The 15415-nt window shown below is 31.6% G+C and overlaps 2 protein-coding genes across 3 annotated transcripts; one reads left to right on the forward strand and one right to left on the reverse strand.

The window, feature by feature from the left end:
* Positions 1–878: 878 nt before the first annotated feature.
* LOC11406684 (mitochondrial dicarboxylate/tricarboxylate transporter DTC) lies at positions 879–5767 on the forward strand. Its single transcript, XM_003629697.4, has 6 exons — positions 879–1201; positions 1312–1395; positions 1741–1802; positions 2109–2470; positions 5059–5273; positions 5391–5767. Exons 1-6 carry the CDS (start codon positions 1076–1078, stop codon positions 5445–5447), a joined length of 906 nt encoding a protein of 301 aa, XP_003629745.1. The 5' UTR covers positions 879–1075; the 3' UTR covers positions 5448–5767.
* A 2682-nt stretch (positions 5768–8449) lies between these two features.
* On the reverse strand, positions 8450–11345 carry LOC11406148 (uncharacterized). 2 transcript variants are annotated; one of them, XM_024773527.2, is made up of 7 exons: positions 10758–11345; positions 10367–10448; positions 10053–10126; positions 9686–9822; positions 8909–9105; positions 8774–8820; positions 8450–8667 (listed from the first exon to the last, which is right to left on the reverse strand). In XM_024773527.2, coding segments are annotated over exons 1-7 (591 nt in total). In that variant the 5' UTR covers positions 10760–11345; the 3' UTR covers positions 8450–8615. The 2 variants fall into 2 exon arrangements, with proteins under 2 accessions (XP_024629295.1, XP_003629746.2); XM_003629698.4 differs by having other exon boundaries at positions 10730–11345.
* Between the last annotated feature and the right edge of the window lie 4070 nt (positions 11346–15415).

Genomic DNA, 15415 nt, shown 5'->3' on the forward strand with positions numbered 1-15415 from the left:
GCTCCTTTTTAACCCAATCATGCGCGAGGTGCTTTCCAGCTGACTTTAGTGTTCGTTCGTTAAACGCTTCCCTATATGCAAATCTTCAATGTTATTTTTTATTTTGTGTTCACTTCTAGCAGCGGAAGTGTCGTAGTAATCTAGAATTCGATCGATATGTAAATAAAGTTTGATAAAACATGATAATTGTCTCTTCATTGTGAAACATTCTTATTAAATGTTGCATGTGTATTTTAAAATGACAATTATTTAGAGAGTAAGATAAGAGACAATTAAAATGAAAATATCTTTTTAACTATTCATAATCTTAGAGTCTTATTTGAGGGGATTCTACAAAACCATGGACAAACTTTGTGATTTACTTAAAATATATCAGGTGTTTACAAGCGTAGAATGTTGAAGATACTTTCTCCGGAGTCCGGTGTTACAACTGCATTTATGTTGCAAGGAATAATGAAGCACAATTACTCAAAAAAATAATATGAGATTAATTTCTATGCGTAGATTTTTAAAACATCTTTCAAAAAGAAAAATAGATTTTTTGAAACATTTTGACAAATACATTTAGGCAAATCACACAACAGTCAACATATCATTTTATTATGCTAATTTTTTAAAAATTAAAAACTTCAAAAATATATGTGGATTACTGAAAATGCAAAGTCAATCCAAAAATGAATTAAACTAAATTATACAAAATGAGTAAAATCCAATCCAAAATACCTTAACTAGAGTAATTTTTTGAAAGGAAATGAAGAAGATTCATATTCCACTCCAGTGGCTGAAAACAATTTTCGTAAAATATGGAAAAGGTAAGGTCAATAAATTCAACAAAAATAAAAATATATCATTATTAATAACTCGATTCCTTTTCATTGTTTTCCTTGTTTGTTGGGCTAAGAAGAAGAGAGAGAAAGAGTGTTTGTGTGTAAGCCACAAACAAGAGCTTATAAAACTCTTCCACTAGATTCGTTCTTCACTTCTCTTAAATCAAATCAAATAAACTCTTTCTTCTCTCTCGTTCTCCCTCGTTTTCTTCGCTTCATTTCTCTCATCAACCTCGCTAATACCAACAATGGGAGATGAGAAGAAGCCTAAGCCTGTTGCTATTGGTGTCTGGCCAACAATCAAGCCTTTCGTCAATGGTGGTGCTTCTGGTATGCTCGCTACATGTGTTATTCAACCTATTGATATGATCAAGGTATCGTTTAAAAGTTTCCATTTTTCTTTAATTTTTGGAGGAATTGGTATCTGGGTCTGTTTTATTTTTCTCATTTAACTCAGATCTGTGTTTTCTTGTTTTGAATTCAGGTTAGGATTCAACTGGGTCAAGGTTCAGCTGCTAGTGTCACATCTACCATGCTTAAGAATGAGGGTGTTGGTGCTTTCTATAAGGTTTTTTTTTTTTTTTTTACTTCTTTTTTTCAGATGATGTTTCAATTTTCTTCAATCATAGATAGATCTTTGATTGCTTTGTTCTTAGTGGATAAGATTTGTGTTGATAATTTCAATGTGGGATGATTGTGATATTGATTACGATGCATTTTAATTGTTTTATTTACCTGCTTTTAGATCTGTGAGTTGAAGGGGATTTTTTATATTGTTTGTTTTGGCTTATGAATTTATTGAGTCATTGGATTTGACATTTTAGGCTTTTATTTCGGTTTTGGTTTTGTCATTCATCCTTTGTTGAGTTGAGGTATGGATTTAGTGGTGTCTAAGCTGAATCACTTCTTGCAGGGTCTATCAGCTGGGTTACTCAGGCAGGCTACTTACACCACTGCTCGTCTTGGAACGTTTAGGTGAGTTGTTATGACTTATGATCACATCATTCATCATAATTGGATCTGGAATTGGATTACCTTTTGTAATTTCTTTTAGAGCTTTCTTCAAAAATTACATATTTGTTATTTTTTAAATACCCATCCTACAATTACATTGTGTTTTTATTTAAAGTTTACTAATAAATCGGCCCTTAATCTATTCAAAAGGATATGCTTTATTGATTTTCTTTATGAGACTTTGTGTTAGTCCTTTGCATTGGTTATGGAATGCATTTTTTATGGTGTTAACGGTTGTCTTACTTATTGGTTTTTATGATATTGTAGAATCTTGACAAATAAAGCAATTGAGGCTAATGATGGAAAGCCCCTGCCACTCTACCAAAAAGCTCTATGTGGGCTGACTGCTGGTGCAATCGGTGCAACTGTTGGTAGTCCAGCTGATTTGGCACTCATTCGTATGCAGGCTGATGCAACTTTACCTCTTGCTCAGCGCCGAAACTACACAAACGCCTTCCAGGCACTTTACCGTATCGGTGCAGATGAAGGTATTCTTTCACTGTGGAAAGGTGCTGGGCCTACTGTAGTAAGAGCCATGGCATTGAACATGGGGATGCTTGCTTCTTATGATCAAAGTGTTGAGTTCTTCAAGGATACCGTTGGTCTAGGTGAAATGACTACTGTGGTTGGTAAGTAACCATTTTGATATTGTTCACTAATATTACTTGAACATATTGCCAAATCTTTTAGCAAGTGTCAATACTTTTTGCTACTATTGTTGATTACATTTTGTTCCATTGATGTTTCAAAAGTATTCCACAAACCCCTTTTATAAAAGAATAAATTAGTCAAACTTTTTATTAGGAGAGTCATCATCTTCATCTACAATTACTTTATCTGCAAAATTTGCTAGATGATATAGTCTTTGCCTGTTCTGTTTCTTTGCTGTTTAGGACTATAAAATGCCCTGTTTCATTTTTGTGGAGTTTGTGTTATATAGGCAAATAATAAAAGATATTACTCTTAGTCTATCTTTTCATCATTTGAGAATGTAGTTTATCCTTTTGAAGCTAACAACAGTATATAATGGGAAAAGTTAATTCACCAACGTACTCTAGGTTGTCAATAGCAGCACTAAGTATAAGAATTAAAACATATTTGATGAATTGAAGACTAATTTTAGTCTCTACTTTTCTAAAGGGATTGAGTGGCAATATAGAATCTTAAGGTTTTGAAATCTAATATTGGATGATAAGGGTTACTCAACAAGTGAATTGAAAATCAAATACTAAAAACATTGTTGACCTTTTTTTTTAATTTTTTATAGATAACAGAAACCATCATCTAATCTTCCTCCGTATTTCCTTTACACCACAGTAGATAAATCCCCTAGTCTCCCTTTTATTCATCATATCAAATGGACGCCCACTCTCTAGCTAGCTTTCTGGCTAACTATTGTATTTACTAGCTAATTGGTGGGATTACATAACATTCTCTCCCCTTTAATGTAGAGATGTGTTGTCAAAAAACTATATAGATCATAGGTATTATGATATGTATGTATTAAGTAAATCCTTTCTTGTGCTATAATTGTATTTTGTTTTTCCTTTAGATATATAATCCTGATTGTAATAAACTGAAATATTTCATCTTAGTTCATGTTTGGTTTTGATTATTTGCACTTTTGGAAATTGCTTTTAAGTCAAAATCTTATCTTGATTACACGTTTTTTGATATAACAATATAGTAATAGTTAAAGTAGATACCATCTTGAGTAGGGTTTGAATGAATTGAACTTTCTAAGCCAGGCCCAGTTCAATTCAAACTCAAGTGCTTAACTGAATAAGAAATCAGTCTTAATTGCATGGTCCAATTTGGCTTAATTTAAGTTCCCTGACTTTTGGAACTCAATGAGCCAATCTTGTATAAATTGAGTCTTTTATGCTCAGTGGGTTAATTTCAATTTTGTAACTTGGTTAAATTGTTTTTACATAAATTTTGTTCGAGAAACAGTTTAGCAAAACAATGGTAAAGCTGAGTTCTAATACGTATTCAGAAGCATCACTGTTATTCGAGGCGGTTCTCAAGATAATAAGTTTAATGTATGTAATCTCAAGTTTGGTTAATTTAATAATTCAAATTCTCATCTCTTTCTGAATTGAGCTGAGTAGGCACAAGAGTTGGCTCAGCTTATTTACTGCCCTAATGTCAAGTTTGCATCGCTAAAATTTCTATCCATGTAGTTTAGTAATTATTTAATAAATGCATTCCTCTCAATTTTTTGGTTTGACAATACAAGTAGTGTCATTTAAGAGATACATGAAGATAAAGGTTATATCTGGTTATTCAACTTGAACACTTTTATTACAGAACAAATTGGTCAACAATCAGATTCAGCAGTGCCCAAAATACTAGTAGATTATAACTTTTTTTTTAACTGGGCATTTCTTTCTAGTTGGATAGGATACCCTTAACAAATTACACTTAGGTCTGAAAGTTTTTTGGTCAAGTAAATTCCTATAGTGTGTGTGATTGCTACAATTTAGTTTTGGGGAGTGTCTATGTGAATTAACTCTAAACTTCGAAGAGGTTACTTATTTATTTTTGCCTATCTTATTTTATTTTTTGTTTGCTCAAACTTCCGTTTTAAGGATTGTTCACACATCAAAAGTGAACGGGAACAACCTAATAAAATTGGATGGCCCTAGCTCACTTAATTTTAGATCATGCATCAGCCTTTTAAAAGACGCTGGAAAAGTTTAACCTTGTTTTGTTGCAGTAAGTTGGTATTCAGGTTGCAAATAATTAGAACTTATCCTTAATCAAACTATCAGTTCATTGTTCTTTGAAATAGTGAATCTTGTTCTTTATCTGGCCAATATCCATTGTACTATGTTCACAAACTCTTTATGCATACCCAAGAGATGGCATATTTAGTTATTCGCCTGTCGCCGCATGTTTTTGTTTCTATCAGTGCTCTTGCAATTTGTGTCTTGAACTTCATCTGATGTTTTTTGTTTCTATTATTTGCATTCCAAGTTGTGATTATGGTACAATTGGTACTCTTGGATATTTCAGAAGCTTATATAATATAACAATTATGTATCAAAATTTCTAGTCTTAAGTTATGTTAGGGAATTCTCCTTTATTGATTACCAATTTTCTTCTAATTGGAAATATGATATTCCATGTGGATTGCATACATTAATTATGTCCTTTTTATTATACTGGAAAAAGGAGTTTATCCTCACCATTTGCTACTGAATCTCTTCTTCAGGTGCAAGTAGTGTATCTGGATTTTTCGCAGCAGCTTGCAGTTTGCCATTTGATTATGTGAAGACACAGATTCAGAAGATGCAACCTGATGCTGAAGGAAAATACCCATACACTGGTTCTCTTGACTGTGCCGTCAAAACCTTCAAAGCAGGAGGACCCTTCAAATTTTACACTGGATTCCCTGTCTACTGTGTTAGGATTGCTCCCCACGTCATGGTACTATTCTCCTTACATGGATTTTTTTGTTTGTTTTGCCTTTGTTATTTTTTCCAACTATAATTAATTAATTTATATTTGAATGTTTTTCTCATGTTTATATATTGCTTATGGCAGATGACATGGATTTTCCTCAACCAGCTCCAGAAATTGGAGAAAAGTTATGGGTTATAGGTGATGGTCAAGCATTTTGCTGTTGAATTCAAGCTTTGAGCATTGAATAATTTGTTGGCTGTGTTGTAGCCCTTTTTGGAAATTGGATATCAATGGATCTGATCATTTTTTTAAAGATTTAATTAGTCATGCAATTCAAGCGGGAAAAATTTAACTTACATTACGTTGTATTAGTAATATATAGAATATGATATGATGCGTTGGAGCATATAGTAGTAGTAGTATAAATCCCATTTTTGAATGGAGAACTTGTTGAGATATCTTGAACTAGAATAATAAGTACTCTCTACCTCACATCTTTTCAACATCATGTTTTATAATTTTCTTCTTCTTTCAAGTACATCTTATCTTATTTATTGAATGCTTTGTTTTTGATATATTTGTATTTTGTTATAATCCTGCTTTTTAACCGAAAGATGTGATTAATATGTACAATATCAATGTACCAGGATGAGGACAAGAAAAATCTCGTGAATTTGATTGATCTGTAGACATGTTTTGACAAATGATGTTGTAGAAATCAAAATAAATTTAGTGACAATAATAAAAAAAATTGTATATATAATTCAAGAACGATAAGAATGTTCAATCAATCCCTGGTCTTAAGCTGTCAATGAGTAACGTAACAATATATTTTTTTTCTTCTTTCAAACCATTCTAAATTCTGACTGGTTTTAACCGAAAATCTAAGATGGCCAAATCAAACAAGCGTTAAAACGCATGCACAACATGACCCCTCTTTGGAAATATATACAGTGTTCATAGATTTGATATCTTATGTTAGGGGGTCACATGCCACAGATGAGTTCTCTCATGACTCAGAAACTACGAAACATGCAATATTATGAGCATAGCCAGAGCATCAAAGCAGAGCATTAGCCAAAGGCTTGGAAGCCTTAGCGCTTTGATATGAGCGAACGTTGTAAAGATGTTGTAGATCTTACTTCAATTGCATGATGGAAGTCTATAAGATTAATAGATTACATTTTACATGCATGTTTGATGAGTGAGTATGTAAATGGGAACATATGCTAATAAAATTAAAGAAACCAAAATACATGGAACCAATAGTATCAATTTCATTCATTCTCATCGAATTCATTTGCATCTGCTGACGTCCTTTGCCAGGTTAAGAGAGATTCAGGATCAGGTGGAAGGTGTTGTGGAACTTCATCTCCTTTGAATAATTATATTACAGAAAAAATTTACAAGTTTATTACAGAAATTTTTTACTAGTTTATGAACAACCAACAGTGCACAAAATACTTGTAGATTATAAATTCATATTTTTTCCTAACTATGCATTTGCTTCTAGTTGGATAGGATACACTTAACATACTACACTTATGTTATGTTTGAACTTTGAAAGTTCGTATATGTGATTGCTACAATTTAGTTTTACGGAGTGTCACGGTGAACACTAATTTTCTTTAGATTGGAAATGTGATATTCCATACATTAGTAGTTGTATAAATCTTGAAATAAGAGAAAGAGGATATGCTAGAAATCTTGAAGGAAGAGAAAAATGATAGACATGAAGTGTTTCAAGGACTGAAGATAGAAGAAGAGAAGTTTAGTTTGTATGATTGCCCATCATTCAATCTGTCTAATAAAGAGGAGGCAAGATTGCAGGTGCAAGGCTATGTGAAGTTGATTTAACACATCTTCTCGTTATGTTTGAACTCAAAAGATCAGTTCTATGAAATAGAATATGAAGGTCTTTGTATGTTTTGCCTCACGTGTGAGAGAGGTTTGACCACTATATTGATCAATTGAGGAAAATTACTTAAAATAATGAAGGGACGATTTGTCAGATTTGTTTTTAGTCCTGCAAAATAAAATCACATTTTTCTTAAGCATTTTAGGGACTAAAAATGCTGATGGAAAAATTTTATAGGGACTAAAAATGCTGATGAAAAATTTTATATGAACTAAAAAATGTGATTTTATTTTGTAGGAACTAAAAACAAAATTATGAACATTTATAGGGACCATTTACTTAATTACCCCTTTAAATTTTTGTTTTAAGTTGATCTATTATATTTTAAAAGTTTTAAACTTCACTTTTATGCTTTAAAAGTTTCAATTTAAAAAAATGTTTTAAAATTTTAATTTGATCCAAAACGTTACTCACAGTTGAATAAATTAGTCCCTTCAACCACATAATATTGAGTTTAATAAAACAAAAAAATTAATAATATTTTAAAACTGATTATGTAAATAAGTTGTATTCTCAATCTAAAATTGACAATTTTTGAGACAACACTCTCCTTCCGGTACTCTCTTTATATTTTTACTCTCTTATGTTGTTTTTGTCCCAAGATACAAAGAAAAAATAAGGTTGTCCTAAAAATTGTCAACTTTTTACCGTGGAGATATCATTAATAATTTTTTTTTACGTTTGCCTATTGATACGATAAAAACCAGGGTATTGTTAACGAGTGTTTTTAAGGGCACTCTTAAGGATTACTCAATTAAGAAACTACTCCCTCCGTCTCAATAAGTCTTTTCAGAATTTTTTTCTCTGTCCCAAAATAATTATCACTTTAAAATATCAATGTAGCATTTTTTTTCCTATTATTATACTCTTATATATTGAATTTCATCTAACTTTACTACTCCACTAATTACAATTAATAGGAGTATTTTAGTAAATGATACCACTCCGTCCCATAATAACGGAGTCATTTGAAGAAAAAAAAGTGTGAAATGAGCAAATGACTCGGTTATTCCGGGACGGAGGGAGTACTAATTTTATCATTAAATTAAAAAATTAACCAAATTAATCATTTTCATTAAAAATCATGCACAAAACTTAAACAATTATTATTTTGAGATGGATGGATTATTGATTGGAAAATCATGATATTTCAATTTTCGATGCACTGAATACACAAATATTTTCCTATAAAAACTTACTATTAAAGTCTTAAAAGTACCCTTAAGATACTCATTAGCATTTTTTCTTAAAAAAATAAATAAATAACAACTCTTCAAACCGCTAATAAGAAAATAAAGCATCTTCAAATTAGCAAACGTGTAGTGAATGAAGTTAAGCTGGAAATTCAGATTATTCTGAACGGATTAAGCATTTACATGTTTCCAACCACAACCACAAATTTCTATACAGATTAGATATTTACAAGTTTCAATCAAAAACACAATTTTCTACACAAAGGGAATGTATTTCACAATACTCTTGATTACTCTGCTTGGAGACCTGCACACAAAAGAAACAAGGGGAGAAATAGAGACCCGTATAACCATTGGCTGGTATAAAATCAATATATTATTGCAAAATATAAAATAAGGGAAGGATTATATACCATGAACAACAATCATCCTCGAGAAAGAATGTCAAAATAGCAACCATCTGCCATATGATAATCAATGGTTAATAAACATGGAATACCGTTGAAATTTAATATATATATTCAAAAATTAATAAGTAGCAACAATACCGCAAGGTAAGGAGCAATCCTAGAGTAATGGTCCGCAAATCCAGTGTAAAATCTCAATACTCCTCCTTCTTGGAAGGTTTGAGTAATACAATGAAAAATACCATGATAGGGCATCCACCGTATCTGAATCCTCACATATTCTATGGGGAAAATTAACGTTGGAGCAAAAACCACAGATATAACAACTGCAATTGCACCTAAACAGGATTCAGAAAAAGTTGAATTACTAAATATGCAGTATCTTGGGTATATAAAGAGTTTATGAATATAGTATCATACCATGGATATTGTGAAGATAAAGAACCGGATTCAATGTTTTAAACAACAAGAAATTGATAGTTGGATTAAGAGTTAGTTTTACCCAATTGCATTGTCAATATCCAACTTACTCCAACAAAATAAGGTTAAACTATTCCTCCTGTCCTGTAACAAGTCAACACTTGGTCTACATTTTAATCAGGATGTATGCACAATGCACAATACGATTAAAAAGTTTGAGCAAAGAAAATAAGGTAGGATACATACAATAAAAAAGCAACCTCTCTTCAAGTTCACTGAGCCAGTAAATCACAAAGACACTCCCAAAAAAATTAAATTGTAGCAATCATACACTTTATTGGAATTTACATAAGTCATTTGTTAAGGCTAGCTACAAGTAATTTGTTAATTTCATTCTACCAAGCAGGCTGATTGTTAAAAAATTTGTAGCGATCACAAACGATGTAGGAATTTACATGACCAAAAACAGTTTAGAATAGTTTAGGAAGATCACTTTACCAACAACAATATCCATCTCTTCTTGACCAATAGTTCCCCTTAAGAAATGAAGGATTCCACAATAAGATAAAACATGGACTTCGACTCTTAATAAACCAAGAGCAGCTTGTTCGAAAAATAGGAGATCAGCCCATAAACTGAAAAAAACAAAAAAATTAAGTTAACATCAATAAAACATATTGTTTTTAATGGATTAAGGTCCCATTTGTGTGTGTTTATTTGAAGAAAAAGGGAAACTCTAAAGCCCCTACTCAAAAGCCAAAACAATGTCTGAAGAAAGCTCTAAAATGAAAGTGCATCATAAAGTCATTGTTTACAAAAAAGAATTGACATATAATTGATGAATAATGAGATCATAGCAACTCACAAGTATGGTCTAATTGTGGCAGAGATATAGCCACCCCACACCAGCCCAGCAAATGCTGCAGACATTACTAGAATCTGCAAGAAATGATTCAGATTAAACATCGACAAATTCAACCACAGCCAACAATGTTGAAGCATTTATTCATACCAATTTAGGTGCAGCAAAATTCATGGATAGGATGTATTTGAATTGGATTTGGATATGAATTATCCAATCAATCAATTATCATTTTTCTCAATGGACGAATATTCATCCAATCCATCTATTTAAAATTATACTTTTTACAAAAAGGTAAACAACAGAAGAAACAATACCATATAGAATAATGTCAAAAGAAAATTCTTCAACATGGTCATGATGGATTGCACTAGACTCTTAAGCCAACTGATTGGCGACCTAAACAAAAAAGAAACATAGATAGCAAATGTGGTGAGAAAAATCAACCTAGATAACCATTGGGGAGAGGGGGAATATAATAATCAATATAAGAGAAGGGGCATGTCTTATCAAAACAATTATTTACTTCTATAGTTAGATGATCTTATGTGGCAGCTCACACGGTTAAAAGATATATAAAAAAAAAAAAAAAAAAAAAAAAAGAGTTAGATGATCTTGAGTAAGTTTAATTCTTGTGATGAAGAAGTTGTTCTTCATCACAACTTCTTATTTAAAATTACTTGTGATGTTTTTGTCAAGCTCGCATACATCTGCTTGTACCAAATCTACTTCATCTCTTTTCCATCACAACTTCTTTTCCGACCGCCACTCTCCACCGTGTCTCACCGCCCACTCACCTCTAATTCTGACCGTCTTCCTGGGCACCACTCATTCACCCTCTATCTTTCAATCTGTATATCAAAGCACCCGGCCCTTCTCAATTCACCTACCACCGCATCTCATCATCAGCGCTCGTCGCAAAATCGAATCCATGGGGCCGTTCTTCCGTCCATGTTGTAATCGTTATTTCTCAAGCTGATTTCTGTGTCAGAACATGATTATTCATTCCTTCCACTTTAATTTAATTTTTCCCTCCGCCGGACAATCCACCGGCGAAACGGTAACGGTCTTTTCTGGGTTTGACACCGAAGGTTTTGTTCCTTTAGGTTGTTTTCCATTTCAATTAAGGTTGAATTTGATCAAAGATCGTGGGTGCGGCAACGTCGTCGGTACCAGTTGAATGACGGTAAGTGTTGTGTGGATGTGTCATTCAAGAAGGTGAAGAGGGATTGGACTTGGAAACAAAATTCAGATCCACTATTTATAAACCTGTGAGGTGAAACTCTTAAAAGAAAATTGAATTTTAATCTTATTTGCTCACTAATATGTGATCAACGGTTTAAATCATCATGTCCTGATTTTTTTTTTTGGCTTAATTGCACTTTTGGACCCTATCTTTCCAAAAGTTGCGGTTATGGACCCCTAACTAATTTAAATACAAAACAACCCCCTATGTTTTGATTCTTTGGTAGTTTTGGACCCCCAGTCCATTGTTGACTCGGTCAATGCTGATGTGGCACCCTAAGTGAGGTGCCACGTGTCAATTTTTTTTTTTTTTTGCCTTGGGGGTCCAAAACTGCCAAAAAATCAAAACATAGGGGGCTGTTTTGTATTTAAATTAGTTAGGGGTCCAAAAGTGCAATTAAGCTTTTTTTTTCCTTTTCAATTTTGATGGTTTTACGATTAAAACATAAAATAATAATAACATTGTTTAATTTTTATTTAATCAGGACACAATTGTAATAGGTAAAGATATAGTGGCACACCTTATGAGCAAATGTGCAATACACCATATAATTTAACGGGACACACATTAAATACACAAATGCTCAATGATTCGTCGTATGATTAACTTCACCAAAAAAGTCATTCTAATGACTTCACCATAGAATTTTTCCTTTAATATACCTTTTGATTTATAATTTATTTATTTGTAGGGAATGAGAGAAACCCTAATGTATATATATTTTATGTGCAATTGTAAAGACTAATATCTTCAACCATATATGACGACAATGAGTGGCAAAACTCTCCATTAAAGGATTTGATATTGTTGTATTTCGAGTGCTGAATTTGAACTCATAACCTCTAGTTAAGTTGGAAGAAAACACTTATTATCTCATAATATAACAGAGAAAAAAACCAACGTATATTGCAAGGAAAAATGTAAATCAACTAACTCCAACGTATATTGCGGGGGAAAATGTAAATCAACTACTTGAGTCTCTTCTGACTTAACCAAACTCTCAAGTTTAAACTCGAGTTTTAGCATGCATCAATATTAAAACTTTTAAAAAGAATTTTCTATTCATTTAACTCTCATAGAACTGGATGATTGATTTTGAAAGTTGCGTGCGGAAGATACACAATTTATAAAGAAAAAAATCGCTTGAATACAATATACTTTTTTTTGGTAAAACAATATACTTTTTTTTAATACAATATACCTATATATGCATGTGCACACATTTATTTATAAGTACGTGTAACTTAGGTAAGGTCTGTCCATATGGGTGGGAATAAGTCAGATTGACCGACAAGAGTCTATCGCCTGGCATGTTTAGGCCTTGTACGACTTGGTTATTAAAAAGGTTAGACTTAGATTTTTGAAAAAGCATATTTAAGTAAATAGATCAAACTTAGGCTATCAAAAAAGCATAAGAAACCTCGTAGGACGACTTGTTTATGCATATTATTAAAACTTTATTTTTATTTGTATTAAAATATAATTTATATCAAAGATAAAAAAAAAAAAAAAAAAAAACAAGAAACAACTCAAATAATGGACTGTTTAAATAGACTTTAAGATCTTACAGTGAAATAGACCTTTAAGGCCATATACTGATAGACAAATCTTACAGTAAAATAGATTTTAAGACATGTTGAGCCTATTTAAAAATAGATAAAATGAACTATTTAATGACTTTAATATAAAATAGACATATAAATAGACTTTTAGGTCAGGTCAGACTTTTAAATAGGTTATGCCAATAAAAAAAAAAAAAAAAAGACCTACGAAAGGCTATATGCCGAACTTAAGCTTACAAATTTTTCATATGTTAGGCTCAGGGTTATCGACGTCTGACCTAGTCTTGTCTATTCCCACCCTTATCTGTCCCTACACTAGTAAAAATAAAAATAAAGATCATTTAACAAAATAATAAAGAAGTATAATCTGTCAAAAGAAAAAAAATGTATAAAACTAGAAAGAAAGAAAGTTTGTTTATGATGGCCCGTAAAGAAAATCGAGGAAAGAAGTCCCACGTTGAAATATCTGAAAAATAGAGAAGGGGATTTGACTATAGTTGTGTTTGATAAAGGTTGTTGGATTAAAATGTGATATGGTTACAAGCTTGTTTTGCGAACTTATAGTATTTTAGAGATGCCATTTTAAGTAGTTTTGAACTTATAGTTTGTAGTTTTTTTTCTCCACTTTACTCCATTTTTACCTTTAACTATTTTTTTTTTTTTTTTTACGCTTTTTACAACTGCCCACTAACTTAAAAACTTCACACGTCTTTTTTTTCTTCATCTTGTAAGCATCAGTACACGTTACGCCATTGCTTGCCTCTTGTTCTTCAATTGTACTGATATAAATGCATCTTACTCTTTCTACTGATATCTAGCTATTGTTCATAGAGCTGTATAGTATTTAACTTGAAATAAAAAATATATTATAATGAAGTTAAACAACATTAGTAAAACATTGTAAAAAAACAATAGTAAAACCAAAAAATCTCAATTAAATTCATGGCGTACATTTGACATTTTGATGCTTTGCGCCTTTGCCCATACAAACGAAGTGTCAAAAGTGTTTAAAGTGATGAGTATATGGTTGTTTGCGGTTCAGTTTAGATCGATTTCGATGCAAAAACTCATCCAATCCAAAGATAAAATTAAATGTTGTTCTGTTCAGTTTTGAATGATTACTTTTAAAAAACCAATTTAATCCGATCCAATTTAATGCGGTTTAATTTGGAACGGTTTTTGGATATTCAAATTATAAATTGTAACTTTTTTATTAATAATAATCTGATAAAAATATGATAAAATAATAGGTTTGATACAGAATATAACTCATGATTTATTAAAAAATTAATATTACAAAATAAAAATGGTTGATTATCTTTGAAACATATGAAGGAGAAACAAAATTGATTAAATTAAACTCACATGTAGTATTAAAAGAATTAAAAAGAAAATAAATAATAGCTTAATATAATATATTATACTTATAAAAATGGAAATATATATTAAAATATATGTATGCGGTTCGGTTTGGTTTGATTTGGTTTTGAAAATTCAATCCAAAATCTCATCTAATTCGAGCGGTTTATATAAAATGTCATCCAAACACATTCCAATATTATTCGGTTTTGTGTGGCTTTCAATTTTTTGGATCAATTTACGGTTTTAATTTGGATCGGTTTGGATTTAAATACCCCTAATAACGAGAGTATCGAAAAATAAAAATCTGAAGGACGTAAAATGTAAATATTGATGAAAGAGACGTCATCAAAGTAGGGAGAACAACAAAGAATTACATATGAAGAACTTTGTTCAGGAAAATCATTTAATATTCTCCTTAAACGAGATGCCAAAATCCTTCAAATAGAGTCGTGGATTTTATTTAGATTAACGGCTGAAGACTTATTTTAGCACCACACACTATGTCAATCAATAACATCCATCACCCAATAACATCTAATCCTCCACTTTATTGTGTGTGAATTTATGGTGGCTTTGCCATCTCTTCTATCTAAAAGAGAAAAAAAAAAATCTAATCCTCAACTTTAGAAAAATCAGAAAGCGCATCAGCCCCCAAAATTACGCCACAACAAAAAGCCTTCCTTGACATCAACACAACATCTCGGACGACAGAGATACATCATATATTACATTCATATTTAGCAGTCGTCATTATCAAAGTTTAGGACAAAACAACTTGGCCACTTCATTTCTCAAACTCATTCTATTTCAAGATGACTACTTCCAACATTTTATGATCCTATCAAAGCATAAGAAGAAGATGAAAACAGAGTCAATATTAGCATTGAATAAACCTACACATGAAGACAACATCATAACTTACTTATTAGGGGATTGAGAAGACAATACTTCAATCTTGACCTCCAAATGCCAATCACTACCATCATTTTTTTTCTTCAGACATCAAATCAACCTTGGCTTAAATCAAAATCATTCATATTTACAAAATAAATTTATTGTTAGAAATAAAATAAAAAAACAGAGAGAACTTGGGATTAAGAAAAAAGATTTTAAAAAATGGGGCATTACCACGAAAACGGCCATTACAAAACGGTATAGGCAAGCGATGTTACCGTTTTTGCCCGATTTAATGGTGG

Source organism: Medicago truncatula, chromosome 8, assembly GCF_003473485.1.
Source record: "Medicago truncatula cultivar Jemalong A17 chromosome 8, MtrunA17r5.0-ANR, whole genome shotgun sequence".
In the NCBI taxonomy this organism is placed as follows: domain Eukaryota; kingdom Viridiplantae; phylum Streptophyta; class Magnoliopsida; order Fabales; family Fabaceae; genus Medicago; species Medicago truncatula.

What these genes read in the sequence shown, in the direction of transcription:
- LOC11406684 (XM_003629697.4), top strand. Translation starts at nt 1,076, where the DNA reads ATGGGAGATGAGAAGAAGCCTAAGCCTGTTGCTATTGGTGTCTGGCCA. An exon ending in TGAAATGACTACTGTGGTTG is followed by an intron (nt 2,471 to 5,058) that starts GTAAGTAACCAT and finishes TCTCTTCTTCAG; the next exon opens with GTGCAAGTAGTGTATCTGGA. An exon ending in GGATTGCTCCCCACGTCATG is followed by an intron (nt 5,274 to 5,390) that starts GTACTATTCTCC and finishes TGCTTATGGCAG; the next exon opens with ATGACATGGATTTTCCTCAA.
- LOC11406148 (XM_024773527.2), bottom strand. An exon ending in TTTTGACATTATTCTATATG is followed by an intron (nt 10,127 to 10,366) that starts GTATTGTTTCTT and finishes CATTTCTTGCAG; the next exon opens with ATTCTAGTAATGTCTGCAGC. An exon ending in AGAGATGGATATTGTTGTTG is followed by an intron (nt 9,106 to 9,685) that starts GTAAAGTGATCT and finishes AATCCTGTTTAG; the next exon opens with GTGCAATTGCAGTTGTTATA.